Below are 15,553 nucleotides of genomic sequence, written 5' to 3' on the forward strand. Positions count from 1 at the left end.
CAGGTGCACTTGAGCCCCTGACTTCCAGCTCCCCAAAGGCTCCAGGAATTGTAAAGGCAGATGGGACCAGGGCTGTCCTGAGCAAAGTCTGTTTGTCTCTTCCTGGGGAATCAGGGCCCTGGGCAGGCAGCATCCACACCAACCAGCAGAGGTTGGTTGAAACAGTGTTTCAGCAGGGAGCTCCGGTGAGACTGGATGTGCAGCTCCTCATAGGGAAGCCTCTTCCCTAACCTGATCCTACCCTCAGGGCCTTGGCTTCTGCTGACCTTTGGAGGGCATTTAAAGTCATTCTGTGCATATGAATAGCTCTATTCTGTATTTCCAGGGAAAGAATTTCACCAGAGTATATCTGCTAATACTGACTTTTTACCAAAACATTTTCTTCTTAAAGATTAATGAGACATTTTGCAAATTCCCAGGTTGACAGTTCCTTAAAGCAGAGAGCCAGGGAGGGGCAGGTGATTCTTCCTAAAGCAAATGCTTGGGAACCACACAGTTCTGTCTGAGACCAGGAGCCAGGCTGCTGACGTGAGGGACCAGCTCAGGGCTGCATCAGCAGGACCTCAGCAGATGGACGCTTCACGCTCACCCTGTGGCTTTGTCTGCACACCTCTGTCCACTCTGGGTGAGTGAGCTCCCCAAAGGCAGTGCCAGGCTTTTCCTTTGTAGCCTACACAGAATAGTTCACAAAATACACATCTGTATGGGGCACCTGGGGTACAACACGGAATAATCCCTCAAGGAGCTCACAGTCATGGAGGAGACAGACACATTAGCAAATAGTCATAATACCATGTGAAGTATGCACTCACAGTATTTGCTCATTACAAATATTGATGGAGAAGATTGGTGATGAAATACTGGGCGAGGAAAGAACTCTGACAAAGCATGTGGAAAAGAGAGAGATGTCAAGATGCATTATAACAGCTGCCTCTTGAAGGTCTAAAGTTGTTTTTGGTTCATTCATTTAGCAAATGAATGCGTTTAGCTAAAAGCACTATGGATACAGTGGGACAAATAAAATACAGTCCCTGTCCCCAGGGAGCTCTCAAGAATCCTTCCCAGGAGACAGGCTGGAGTACATTTAAAGAGCGATAAGGGAATTTTGTTCCCGGCAAAGAAGTAGTATGCTGTTGGATAATAATATTTATAGGATATTTACTACGTGCTAGGTTAATCCTCACATCAATCTCATGGGTAATAAGGAAACTGGTAGAGAAAGGTTATGAAATTTTCCAAAGCACAGAGACCAAACGTGGACCCAGGCAGCTTGGCTCCAGAGCCTGCGTGTGCAGCCATACTGCTCCTGTGGTCACTGGCAGAATAAACAAACAGTTATACCAACAAAGCACCCACCTCCCCAGAGCATTCTCCATTCTGCGCCTCCTAATCCCCCAGCTTCCTGCCTTGTGGCTCCTGGAACTCTTTCTGGCTGCCTGGTCACCAGGTCATGGCCTGGGTATGGCTGAAAAGCATCTGAGTAGCCTGGCATCACCCTCACCTCTGGCTGCAGACGTGCAGACCTGAGAGGGCTTGCCAGGTCAAAGGCTGTTTTGCTTTTAGCTCTCTTTGCAAGCACATTTTCTCCCTGCAGACCTGGGACGATATCAGAGCTGTGGAGCTCCTACCAGTAATGGAGGGGGACACTCAACGCACAGCCCCCACACTTAACTCAATGCTCAGGGTATGTGGGCCAGCCAGAGCAGTGTACATGTTGAGATTTTGAGAGAGAAGCAGCAGATGAAGCCAACTGAGTCATATCTGCCTGGACTCCTCCTCCTGGCCACTATAAGGAGCTCTAGAACGGCCTTCCTTCCTACAGTCTGTTGGACTGTCTCTTTTTCTCTCTCCCTAATCCATCAGTTATCACTACATGATTCTTTTGCAGCATTTGGGCAACATCTTACTTCCCATAGGTAGGCGCTATATCCATAGTGCTTTTGCTAAATGAATTCATTTGTGAAATGAGTGAACCAGGAACACTTTAAGGCCTTTAAGAGGCTGCCATTACAATGCATCTTGACATCTGTCTCATTTCCACATGCATTTGCCCAAGCTTTTTTCTAACCAGTATTTAGCTACTTCTCTTCTCCATCAATATTTGGAATGAGCAAATAGTATTCATGCACACCTGATGCTGTATTTTGATTATTTGCTAATGCCTCCGTTCCTACCATCCTTCTGTCTGTCTCTTACTCTGTTTCCCCAGTCCATCATCCTTTATCACAAACATGGTTCTTTTGCAGCCTTTGGGCTAAATCTCACTTCTTAGACCTAGTACATGGGATCTAAGCCAAGTTGACTTCTTCAGTCCCATCTCTCACAATGTACCCCATGCAACCAGCACTCCAGGTGCACAGAACTATGTTCTTTAATATCAGCAAGCCTTTGCCCACACCATCACCCCTGCCTGGAACACCTCCCTCTCCCACCCCTGCCTTTTCTGCCTGATGAAACCACACTTGTCCTTCAAGGCTTAAATACCACATCCGCAGTGAGCCTCCTCTCCTTGACTGCAGTGTCAACTGTGGTTCCTCTGTGCTCTTCTAAGGCCCAGGTCTCCTCTCCCCTCCCTTAAAAGCAGGGCCATGTCTTAGTCACCCAGGCACTCTTGCTGCTGTCACAGGGTCTAGCACATACTAGGCTCTCACCTGAGTGAGTGAATAAGTCACTGTGGACACTGGAGCATGAGTTGAGTTGGGAGCAAATTCTCATAACTTCCCAGGGTAGGCTGCAAGCTAACATACGTACTTCACTATGCTTGAGAGAGAAGCTGGATCAGGCAGGAAAGCAAAAAGGATCCTGGAGAAACGAGACCCTTTTCACTACTGCTCCTCTGTGAGCCTCGAACAGAGCCAGGAGCTGGGGCCTGGCTGCTTGTTGGAGAGTAAGTGTTGATGAGGACAGAGCTGTGAGGACCCACGCGATGGCTCTGGGAGGAGGCAGGTGTGTGTGAGTCACGGCCACAGCGGCTGCTGGCCTTTGGACTGTCAGGCTAGCTATGCTTTCTTCATGATACTCGTGCCCTTCTCTTTGAGCACATGGTGGGAAACCCATGCACTTGAGCACCTCGGTGCACATCCCACTTCTGCCATTTAACAGCTGGGTGGCCTTGGGCAACTTGCTTCACCTCAGTTTCCTTATCTGATAAATGAGGATATAATAATATCTTATCTACTACACAGTTTGGTGCAGACCGACTGTGATGATGAAGTGTCTGGCCTACAAGAAGTGCTTAGGCAGGAACAGAAAACCAAATGCCGCATGTTCTCACACATAAGTGGGAGTTGAACAATGAGAACACATGGACGTAGGGAGGGGAACATCATACACTGGGTCTGTCTGGGGTTGGGGGCAAGGGGAGGGAGAGCATTAGGACAAATACCTAATGAATGAGGGGCTTAAAACCTAGATGATGGGTTGATAGGTGCAGCAAACCACCATGGCACAGGTATACCTATGTAACAGACCTGCACACTCTGCACATGTATCCCAGAACCCAAAATAAAATTTAAAAATAGAAGTGCTTAGGGTCCTTTGCCCCGGAGAGGCTCCTTGTGTTCCCTGGGCTGGGGCAGAGGCTTCCAAAGACAGAGAGGGCAGCAGTCAGACCCTTAGGGTTGGCACAGCTTGGAGAAGAGATGGGGCCCGAGGCAGGGCAGAGCTGAGCCCCTGCCAGTCATGCCTGCTGCATCTGCAGAGGACAAGGAGAGGTGCTGAGGCTGGCAGGATGCCACAGGAGGGCAAGGGGGTGGGGGAGGAGGTGAAGAAAGCAGGGCAAAGGGACCAGGTTCAGAGTGGGTTTTGACATCCCTGTTGAGCAGGGGAAGGCAGGGGCAGCTCCAATCTCTGAGGCCTGCAATCCTTCTGGAAAAGCCCTGCCCTGGGCTGGGGTCTGATCCAGCCTGACCACTACGTGGAGCTTGGACAATACCCCTTAGGACTAGGCCCTGGAGGCCCAGCAGTGGCCAGGCTTGAGGGAAAGAACATGGGCAAAGTCTCTGCTCCACACACCGACCAGGAAGTCACCCAACCTCTCTGAGCCTCCGTTTCTGCTTCTGTGAAATGGGGTAACAACACTCCTCTCCTAAACTTAGTAGGAGGCTTGATGAGATCATGTTGACAATGCACTTAGCAAAGGGCATGGCCCATAGGAGGTGCCCGATAAATATTGGTTACTTTCTTCAGCTCACAGTGCATTGGGGACTCTTGTCTTCTTGCTGCAGACATGCAGTCAGACAACAGAAAAGGCTCCTCCCTCCAAAAACTGAAGATGCAGTTGGAATAAGGCAAAATGATCTCAAACCTAATACCTGGACTTTCCCAGTCAGACTATGTTGAGAAATCTCCCAAGTAAGAAGGCAAATGGAGGCAAAGACCCCTCTGCCCACAAAGACATCACAGTCCCTGATGGGAGGTGATGGGAAACCCAAAGGGCTCATCTGCCAGCCCACAGCCCCACTGAGGAGGGACATTTGTCACCTTTTGGATACATGATTCAGGGACATCTTAGAAATGCAAGAAATGGGGGTGCATGTTGATATTCAGACATTGGGCCCAAAGTCTTTCTCCCTGCTCGGTTCTGCACTCATGCTTACGAAAAACCTGACACCTTGAATAATTTTCCCCTAGAAATGATTGGTAGGGAAAGCTTGCCCTTCTGCTGATTGGCTGAAACATTTATTCCTAAATTAGTGCCTCAAAGCCCAAAGATCCCATTTTCCCTTGGCTACCGGAGGGCGCAGAGCTGGCTGTAGTTGTAACCTGCCCAGGTTTCTGAACATCTTTTTACTCTCTTCATTTCTCAGCTCCTATTTTCTTACCTTTTAAAAGGATTTTATCTTACATGCGTCTTTATTTTATTATTATTATTATTATTTTTTGCCAATCAGTTTGAGCTTATGAGGTTGCTCAGGTTAGCCTTGAACTGATGACCTCGCCTTCGCGAGCGCCATGACCTCCGGCGGGAGCCACTTTGGACCCTTATTTTATTATTATTATTATTTGGAGACAGAGTCTGGCTCTCTCGACAGGCTTGAGTGCAGTGGCTCACTGCAACTTTGGTTTCAAGTGATTCTCCTACCTCAGCCTCCCGAGTAGCTGGGATTGCAGACACGCACCACCACGCCCGGCTAATTTTTTGTACTTTTAGTAGAGACGGGGTTTCACCATGTTGGCCAGGATGGTTCCAATCTCTTGACCTCGTGATCCGCCTGCCTCGGCCTCCCAAAGTGCTGGAATTACAGGCATGAGCCTATAATCTTTTTTTTTTTTTTAATTATGCTTTAAGTTCTGGGATACATGTGCAGAATGTGCAGGTTTGTTACATAGGTATACACATGCCATGGTGGTTTGTGGCACCCATCAACCTGTCATCTACATTAGGTATTTCTCCTAATGCTGTCCCTCCCCTAGCCCTCCACCCCCTGACAGGCCCTGGTGTGTGAGGTTCCCCTCCCTGTGTCCATATGTTCTCATTGTTCAACTCCTACTTATGAGTGAGAACATTTGGTGTTTGGTTTCCTGTTTCTGTTTTAGTTTGCTGAGAATGCTGCTTTCCAGCTTCATCTATGTCCCTACAAAGGACACGAACTCATCCTTTTTTATGGCTGCATAGTACTCCATGGTGTATATGTGCCACATTTTCTTTATCCAGTCTATCATTGATGGGGTTTTGAGTTGGTTCCAAGTCTTTTGCCATTGTGAATAGTGCTGCAGTAAACTCACTTGTGCATGTGTCTTTATAGTAGAATGGTTTATAATCCTTTGGGCATATGCTCAGTAATGGAATTACTGGGTCAAATGGTATTTCTGGTTCTAGATCCTTGAGGGATCGCCACACTGTCTTCCACAATGGTTGAACTAATTTACACTTCCACCAACAGTGTAAAAGTGTTCCTATTTCTCCACATCCTCTCCAGCATTTGTTTCCTGACTCTTTAATGATCGTCATTCTAACTGGCATGAGATGGTATCTCATTGTGGTTTTGATTTTTACACGCATCTTTTATCAACTAGTTTCAAGTGCTTCTTGGAAGTAGGTGGGTATAAATAATAGATTAATGATTGACTCAGCCTGGGGTTCTGGCTCTTTAATTAAGACAGTGATCTTTCCCCAGAAACCAACATTAATTGGTTATATCTGGATCCTCAGAACACCCACTGATGGTGTGTGTGTCAGTGCAGCTCATGACCAAGCTGGAAACCAATGTTGGTGCTGCAATTTCCCACACTGGGAAATTACTACCGTGCAGCTGAGTGACCATGGGCTTAGAGTCAGACAGAACTCAGTTTCAATTCCAGCTCTGCCACTTATTAGCTGTGTGAATTAGGGCCAATAGTTTAACCTTCCTCTATAAATAAGAATTGAGAACAGTATGGACCTTGCTGGTTACCATAAAAATTAAATGAAATAATGCATGCAAAGGACTTAGCAAAGAACTTGCTCATAGTAGCGATGATGATGAGAATAATAATTAGCAGGATTTGTTGAGTCCTCACTGAACACACAGTGGCCCTTGCAATAAAAGCGTGTGCATCCTCAACTGAGAAGGACGGTTGAAAGGAGGTTTCCCCTCTGCCAAGCCCTGAGGATGCATCTATTACCTGCTCCAGAAGACAGCCCCTGAGACCTTCTGCATCTCCCCCAGTGCAGCTAGAAGGAGCGAGGACTTGCCACAGCCCACCTGCCCCACGATCATGGTCAGCTGACCTGCAGGGAGGGAGAGTGGCAGATGGAAGTGGGGTCAGGGGGAGTCTGAACAACCATCACCCAGAAAGACAGACAGACAGATGCACCCAACCTTGGGGTCCCTGTTTTCTTTCCTCCTACCTAGAATCCCCAACAAGTCCTCTCCCTCTTTAAGCCTTTCTTTCTGGAAATTAACATCCTCCTCTGGCTCCCCAGGTCCTTCCCCTTCTTGGATTTCCTGCCCCACTGCCCTTCTTAAGCACTCGCTTCTCCCTTCCCACTCTCCCAGTGTGAGCCCAGCTCCTTGTGATCCTAAGAAATGCCATCCTGGGTGCCACCTCCACTTGCGTATGGCTGCCTCTGCCAGAGGTCCTTCTGCCTCATGGCCTCTGGGACCTTGCTCATTCTCAGAAACCCCACCTCTTCCACTATCTTCTTTGGCTACCCACTTCTAATCTTTCTGTGCATTTCCTATACTGCCTGCAATGGATGGTTTGAAATTAAGGCTGGCAGTTTTACCCTGTCCTTAGTGCTGCACTCCCACCTCACACACGGAAGCCTCTAGAATGTAGCCCACCCCTTCTCTAGTATACCCAGGGCACCCACCAAGAATGAGCAGAGAGCAGGGACTGAATAAGTGCAGCGTTGTCTTCTTAACTCCATGTTATTCAGTGGGACATGGTGAGGGGTGTGCTAGAGGGGTGGACTGGGGGATTCGTACCTCGGGGAATACGAATGGTGATGTTGGACAGTGTGGGGATTCCATCTGGGGTCCACGTGAAGTAGCCTCCCATGATCTTCATTGGCCATGCCAAGGAGAGAACAGAAAAGCAGCTGATTCCCACTGTGAATAGTCTCTGGCCTCTCTTCCTCCATGAAAGCCAAAAGACCCTGATTTCAGCCCCTGGATCGCTTCTAGAGCAGGGGAGTGGGAGACTGGCCTTCTCATGCTGACCCCTGCCTAAGGGTGGGGGTCCCCCCACTTGGTTGTCCCTGGTTTCTGGATTCCTATGGACTCTACCAGTGGGCAGGGTTCCCTCTGCAGAGGACTCTCAGCACATAGCTCTCAGGCCTTCTAGGTGCTGAGCTCCCTCTGGGAGCCGGTGCCGGGTGGCTGGGTAAGGGGCAGCAGGGTCTAGGACTCACCTGGACACAGCAGTTGTCAGCATCGCCATCTGTGCTGTGAACCAGGCTCTGCAGGGCGCCCGTTAGTCCCCGACAGTCCTCCCGGGCTGGACGCTTGCGGTTCACAACCTTGAGGGGCTAGGGGTGGTTTGGAGGTGAACCCACTGGGCTGGGAGCTGTGTAGGTAAGGGAGGCCCTCTTCCTGGGAAAAAAGGCAGAAGTCCGACACACGGGGGCCGAGTTTCCAGCCTTAGAGGACCATGCTGGGAGTAGCAAGGGGAGGCCGGGCACTCACCACTGCCTGGTACTTGCTGGCTGGGCCCTGGGGCATGGGCTCACGGGCTGCACACTGCTCCTCGCGGATCTCTGCACTGGACAGGAACTCACTCAGCTTTTGCACGCTGCACAGGAAGCACAGAGATGCCCCTCACCCCTGCCAGGGGCAGAGGGGAGGGGAGAGGATTCGGCCTGAGAGAGAGCTCTGAGAAGGCTCTTGGGCCTGAAGTGTAGTCCCACAAAGCCCACACTGAAGGGGGCAGGCCAGTGAGCATTCCCATGGGGGCAGGTAACTGGTGTTACCAGGGTTTGCTAGGGTTGACCAGTCAGCTGGAGTAGGTGGGAGTCTGGATTAGAGGTGTGATTGGTTAGTTTTAGGGTTGGTTTAATGTTGAAGCTGGTTAGTCTGAGTTATTAGACGGAAGGATGGTTGACGTTGGGTTGGTCAGGGTTAAGGTTAGTTAGGACTAAGATTGGTTAAGAATCAATAGCTAATATTTTGTGAGCACACACTATATGCCAGACACTGTGTTAACTGCTTTGTAGCATTATGCAATCAAATCCCCATAACAGCCTCCTGGGGGAGGTGTCATTACTCATGGGGGAGGCAGCTAGTCCCACCCGCTTTTCTGTCTTGATTTCCCTGTGGGTCTGAGGCACTGGAAGCTTTACTCTTCCAGTTCTTTCTCTCCCATCCTGGAGGTGTGAAAGCTTTCTGGGAAGCTCAGGATTGTTTGTATTCTCCTTTCTTCTCTTTTCTAAATATCCAATAAGCTTGGGGCAGACACGCCATCCTACCCTCAAGGCAAGGTTATTCTGGGGCTGTAAGTGAGCTGTGGCCTGGAGTCACCCTTTCTGTGTGCCACCCCCTAGATGGGAGGGGCAGACCGCCAGGCTCTGCCCTTGTCTCCTGGGCAGCCTTCTTCCCCAGCAGGCAGTGACTGGGAAGAGTGGAGTGGCCCTCATCTCTTGGGTGAAGCTTCAGGTAGTGTCCTGAGCCCACCTTCAGCCAGAGCCTGAGCTTCCTCACTGAAAAGGCCTCTGCTACTCTGGTGTTCCATTCCTGGAAAAAGTGGGATCCAGAGTGTTTGAAAATGTGAATGCTTTGGGATCAGTGCAACAGTTTCCTGGCAGGTGCAGCATTCTTGAATCTGTGGTTTCTACACAGAATCGTAGGGCTGGAGAGTGGGTGGTGGGAGGTGGAGTGATCATCACACCCCACAAGGCCATGACCAAGAAACTGACTCAGCACAGACAATCACAGAAATGGGAGCTAATCCCTGTTCAAACAACTCCTTTGTCAGTACTCCTTAGAGCATAATTCTGCTGAGTTATACCCCATTCCATCTTTGAACCCACGCCAGAGCCTCCCCATGCAACCTACGCCCTCTATCAGCTACTTCATTCCAACAACTACTCCTTCCTTCCAGCTTCCCAGAACCTGCCATGGTCCCATGAGACAGGGGTGTCACCTTCCTCAAGGCTGAAGATACAGAGGACATTTCTTACTGACTGGTCCTCTGGCCATGGGTAAGGACAAGCCAGTCCTCCACAGAAGCAATACAGACTCTTGCTTTCAAGGAGCCAGAGCTATTTCGGAGGAGGTCTTCACACTCCAGATATGGCATTTCCCAGCCATAGCCTCAGCCTTCTACCTTCAAGCTTTCATTCCCAAGAGGCCAATGCCTCTGGGACAGTGGCAGAGTTCCCATGAGGCTCTAGAGCCTGGAAGTGGGAGCCTCCAAGAGCTGTGGGCCAATCTGAGCAGGACCCAGCGCTTGGGGGAAGCTGTTTCACTGGCCGAGGCGGAGGGCTCGGGCTGTGGAAAGGGTAGGGGATGCTCAGCCTGGTGGGCAAGACAGACAGAGTGGATGCCTTCTGATATCCAAGGGGCTGCCACGTGGGGAAGGGATGGCCTCATTCTGGCTAGCTCAGGAGGAGGGCACAGTTAGGACCAGTGGGTAGAATTTAGGAGGATTCCACATTTGGCTCAACATTATATATTTTTTTTAGTTGTCGTGGAAGTGACAGTGAGTCCCTTCTCCTGGGAGGTATGTAAGCAAGTCCTTGCTCAGGGATGGTGAGCTGGAAAACCATACAGGCCAATGTCCCTCTAACCAGCAAGGACCAGCTGCATCGAGGCCCAGCAATGGGGATATGTCCCGGGACCAAATAACTATGGACTGGCAGTCACTCAAGCAAGCCCTGTGGCTGACCCAGGAGCTGCCCACCCAGTGCCCTCGCCCGGACCCTCCCCTCACCTCACTAGAGCTTTGACGGTAGATCGGACCACGCTGGACAGCAGGAACAGCGGTGTGACCAAGATGTGGAAGAGGGAAAGGGAGGCAAAGGCCACAGAGGGTGAGAAGTCAGCCTCTTTGAAGAAGCTGACGTGGCCCATGAAGGTCTGTGGACAGAGGCACAAGTGAGACCAGGTTGGCCCAGGGTGTGGGCCCCTCCTACACTGGAACCACTCAGCCCTGGAAGGGAAGGGGGGCAGGGAGGGGGCCCCTAAGAGGACCTTTCAGTTGGAGACACCCTCATCAACCCCACAGTCATCTCATAGAAGCTTCCCCAACAAGTTCAGGACTTCAAGCTAGAGAGCAGGAGTTGCTTCCTCCCCAGTCTTGGCCAGGAATGAGCAGAAAGGAGACCCCAGGTTAGGTCAGCACTGCCCTTTCCTCAGACAGCAGATGGGGTGCTCATCTCCCCAGTCCTCATCTGGAAACCGTAAACACAGTGATTACGAAACCATCATCTCATGGCTCAGGGCTTTGCCCCAGCCACCTGGCTGGCTCAGTGGCCTGTTACCCACAGTTCCCGAAGAGCCAGGCCAGGAACCAGCTCAATAAATCACATTGGAAGTGAATTCCCAGTGCCAGAGAGGCTGTGAACTCTATGCAGCTCAGGGACACTGGTCCCGGGGGAAATAAATAGATCTTTTTAAGGAACTGCAGCCATCACAGAAGGCGGGGATTCGAGGCTGAGTGAGGGGGTTGCAGGATCGTGGCAGCCCAGGCCTTTCTGTAGGAGCATGCTGCCTGTCCCCAGTGGCTGAGCTCACACACAGCTTTTATCAAAATTGCTTTAGAAAGCCACCATTGCACTATCTAATGGCATGGAGAATTGTGTGTGACATATTCTTAAATTTAAAAGAGCAGGTTACAAAACTGCATGCGCAGCACATTCCTATTTTTGTAGAAAATGACATCCCATAGGCCTTAAAAAAGACTGGGAAAAAACACATTAGACATGTTACCAGTGGGATTATGGGTGATTTAAATTTTCTTTGTGCTTTCTGTTCTGGATTTCCCATCATTTCTACAACACACATGTTTTACTTTAAAAATTAAAAATCTGGATAGCTATTTTTTAAAAGAAAGTTTAATTTCTCTAAATACTAAGCCTTGGGTCTTTTTTTTTTTTTGAGACGGAGTTTCGCTCTTGTTACCCAGGCTGGAGTGCAATGGTGCGATCTCGACTCACTGAAACCTCCACCTCCTGGGTTCAAGAGATTCTCCTGCCTCAGCCTCCCGAGTAGGTGGGATTACAGGCACGTGCCACCACGCCCAGCTAATTTTTGTGTTTTTAGTAGAGATGGAATTTCACCATGTTGGCCAGAATGGTCTCAATCTCCTGACCTCGTGTCGTGATCTGTCTGTCTCAGCCTCCCAAAGTGCTGGGATTATAGGCGTGAGCCACCCCGCCCAGCCTAACCCTTGGGTCTTCCATGCCTGGAGGCAGAGGCCCCTGTCCAGCTGGAGTTGGGGAGGGGCCGCACCCTCTATAAATTTCCGATCCTGTTTGCAGTCTCGCTGCAGAGCCTGCCTTCTGAGGCCCCTGTGCAGAAAGGCCAAGCCTTGGTGGCCTCTCACTGCAGATGTCCTCCCCCTCTACCTGTCCCCGAGAGACGGAGAGAAGATCCACTTACTATGAGAACAGCTGCGATGGGGATGGCAGTATTCATGAAAACTGTGGAAGAAGCACAGGGATGAGCTCAGTCGGAGGAATGTGACAGTTACATATGGAGACGCCCAGGGTGGCCAGAGGCAGCACAGCCCAGCGGGGACAGCCTGCAGGGCACAGCTCTGGTAGGCTAGGGGCAGAATGCACTTCCAGGTCCTTACCCCATTTCCCTCAAGACTCTTGTCCCAGGTACCTGGGTCCCTGACTCTGGGGCTTAAGCCGTTAAGCCACTCTGTGTGGACAGAGTGAAGTTAGCCCCAGGGGAAAGTGATGGGAGAAGGATTGGAAAATTGGCTGTCTGTGGCCAACTGTGAGGTCAGGAGCACATGTGTCTGGGGGCACCAAGCTGCCACTCCTTCCTCTGCCTTTGGCTCCTGTGTCTCCCCAAGTTGGGCTCTCTATGAAGCTTAGAGGCTTCCTAATCTCCCATGGCTCTTGAGAAAATTTCAAACTCCTTCACACTGAGGTATTAGTTACTAAGGACAGCTTAAAGCAGGATGTCCCTTGGAGTCTGTGTGCAGGTGGGGCAGGTTTGCTGCAACAGAGGCCCCCTCCTTATTCTGTTAAACGTGTGGCCTTTAGATCAGTCATAGGGACTCCAGGAAGCAAAGAGAGTGGGACTTGATGTCAGAGAAGGGCAGAATCCCTGTTCCTTATAAGTTGTATAACGTAGGGCATGTCATTTACCTTCCCTGTGCCTCAGTTTCCTCATCTGATTTTTGTAAATGATAAATACTTGTTCATATACCCCAGCTCTTTCAGAGGTCAGAGGAGATTACACGAGGTACAGGCTCTGTGAGCCCTGGGTGCTGTCTAGACATCATACCTCATGGGCTACTAGCTTAGCCCTGCTCCACACATCACCCCTCCTCTGGCCTAGGGTGTGAAATGCTCAACAGTCTCCCTACCCTAGACCTAAATTTCCAGAGAAAGCAGCCCCCCAGGGCATAAAAGATAACCATGCTGGCAGACACCTTCCCATCCCATCCTCCTTTCAAGGATCCTCTTCCAGGGTATCCCAGAAAGGAGTCTGGTTCTGCCATTAGCCAAATTAAAGCAGAGAGACCAAGAGTCAGTAGCCAGAAGCCAGAGGCCAGGACTCCGCCTGTGCACATGGCCCCTGCCTAATGAATGGCAAAGTCTTTGACACTCTAAGAAGTCCAGATGGTCAATACCATTCCAAGAAGCTGACTGCCCATTTACTCCAAGAATCCTGCAGCAGCCAGTATATACAAAGCATTGTACATCAGAGATGTGGTCCCCAACTTCAGGGAACTCCAATGGGGTGGAAGGACATGGCCTCTGCCCTCAGGGGATTCCCAGTCTGAGGAAGGAGACAGGAACAACTATGCTCCTAGGAAGTTCCAGGTATGATGGGGAGACAGAAAACATGCCCCTTAGGAGTGCTCAAGCAGATGGGAAGGACATTGTCTCCAACCTTAGGGAATTTCTAATCTGATGAGGAAGGCAAGGCCCCCTGCCGTTGGAGAGGTCTCAGTCTCGTGGAGGATGTATGGCTGGAGCCCTTATATTGCTGGAGCCCTGGCAATGGAGAATTTCTCTGCCCATAGGTGTTTAATCAATACCAACATCATAGGTGACTGTGCTTTAACTGCTCTTCCTTATGAAGGCTGGATGGTTTCCAGGTGCCTGCCACCATGCCACAGCCCTCCCTCACCATTTCCGGAGAGTATATTATTGGTGTTCCTACAGCATTAGGGACCCAGATCTGGGACATTGGACATAGTGCGGCCATTACTGGCTGGAGGGAGAGGGAGGAGGATGCCCATCAGACCTTGACCATCACCAACCATATAGTTCTAAATGCGAGGTAGCATTGCCGCCCTTCCCCTGTAGGGCCAGTCACTCCAACGAGCAACTGGGAGGGCGGGGGCCTATACTTTGCTCCGCCTGGCCCATCCCCATAAATAACCAATAAGGAGGCAGTCCTGTGAACCATCCCGCAGCCCCCGCTCTAGGCCAAGACCCCTCCTTCACATTCTGGGGCTTGACTCCCAGCCAAAGCATAGGCTGGGCGTTGGATTATAAATTGCTACAACGCTCTTGGAAAGCAATCTGGTGCTTTGTAGCTATTGCCACACAGAAGTTCAGACCTTCTGATCCTATAATCTGTCTCCAGGGAATTTATCCTGAGTAATCATTCAAGAGCAGCACAAAGCCATCAGCAAGATGGTATTAGCTGCAGCTAACACAAAATTCAATAAAACAAAACCACAACCACAGCAACAGCAACAAACCACCCTAAACGAAATAAACTGGACATGTCCAACGAGAGGGGCTGTTTCAGTAAATGATGATGCATCAGCTGTGGGGGAGATTTTGCAGTCCGAAAATGTGATAATTGACATTTCATTCTACTGCATAATTTCCCTGGTCATGATTTTTTTAAATTTAACTTTTTTCAATTTTATTGTCTTTATTTTTGTAGCTGCCTGAACTCCTTTGAGGAATGAGACAAGCTATAAATAAATTTAGAAATGAACATCTCAAAGCTGATGCAGCAACATGGAGTATGCTTCTGATATAATTAGCTTCTGCCTGGTTCTGGGTGTTGTATGGAGATGCTAAAGAATGACAATGTGATTCTCCATTTCTTTCACCCTCCCCTTGAAGGATGGCCTTTGTGCAGAGTTCTGGGTCCCCTTCAAGGCCGGGACTGGGAGAGTGGAATCATCAGCTGCTTGTATTTTAAAGGTCTCTCTGAAGACCATCTTGTTGGGCTCTGGGGTGGCTGTGGCTAGACCTGGGAAGTCTGGGGGTGCTACAGACTCCGGCACCTCTCTGAGCACAGTAGTCAGTCCTGTGCCCTAGTTGGGAGTGAGACAGGAAGGCAGGGAGCCGGTCATACAGCTGTCATGGGTTGAAGATCTGAGGCCTTTGCCCTTATTTTCCTGAACCACATAAAGTTTTATAAGGTTCCAAGGTAGTGAGGGGTAGGGAATATGGCCAAGAATAGATTTCTGTCCAACTCTGGCTCAAGGTGAGTGACTCACCTTGACTTGATTTAGAAGAAAAACAAAAACAAAAAGAACGTGATAGTGCTCAGATCTTGAATGTTAACGAGGAAGAACTGTTAAATAATGGCAAGTGAAACAGGATTATAAAACCACCTTCTTGTGTAAGTGTGATGCAGTTATGGAAAAGTTTAGTTGCATGTAGGCTGGCCTGAAAGGCTGCCATCAAAACTGAAAGCTCTTCTGCAATAGTGTAGAGACGTGGGTATTTTTTAGAAAATCCTGTCCAAAAATAGCCCTTAAGACATCCATTCAAGGCCAGGTGCGGTGGTTCATGCCTGTAATCCCAGCACTTTGGGAAACCGAGGTGGGCGGATAACCTGAGGTCAGGTGGTTGAGACCAGCCTGGCCAAAACAGTGAAACCCCATAGCTACTAAAAATGTAAAAAAAATTAGCCGGGCATGGTGGTGGGCACCTGTAATCCCAGCTACTCAAGAGGCTGAAGCAGAAGAATCAGTT

The 15,553-nt window shown here is 49.8% G+C and overlaps 1 protein-coding gene across 10 annotated transcripts in view; it reads right to left on the minus strand.

Annotated features, from left to right (window-relative positions):
• Positions 1-15,553, minus strand: part of ABCC8 (ATP binding cassette subfamily C member 8) — an 85,961-nt gene that overhangs the window by 28,390 nt on the left and 42,018 nt on the right. For all 10 annotated transcript variants that reach the window (XR_013523325.1, XR_013523324.1, XM_078340692.1 and 7 more), the window contains 6 exons: positions 12,024-12,064; positions 10,354-10,499; positions 8,112-8,217; positions 7,838-7,954; positions 7,413-7,488; positions 6,607-6,712 (listed from right to left, as the gene is read on the minus strand). Coding sequence is in view for 8 of the 10 variants with exons in the window: in XM_078340692.1 (XP_078196818.1) it covers positions 6,607-6,712; positions 7,413-7,488; positions 7,838-7,954; positions 8,112-8,217; positions 10,354-10,499; positions 12,024-12,064 (592 nt within the window). In the remaining 2 variants the exon portion in view is untranslated. The remainder of the gene's footprint in view (positions 1-6,606; positions 6,713-7,412; positions 7,489-7,837; positions 7,955-8,111; positions 8,218-10,353; positions 10,500-12,023; positions 12,065-15,553) is intronic.

Source organism: Callithrix jacchus, chromosome 10 (genome assembly GCF_049354715.1).
Source record: "Callithrix jacchus isolate 240 chromosome 10, calJac240_pri, whole genome shotgun sequence".
In the NCBI taxonomy this organism is placed as follows: Eukaryota; Metazoa; Chordata; class Mammalia; order Primates; family Cebidae; genus Callithrix; species Callithrix jacchus.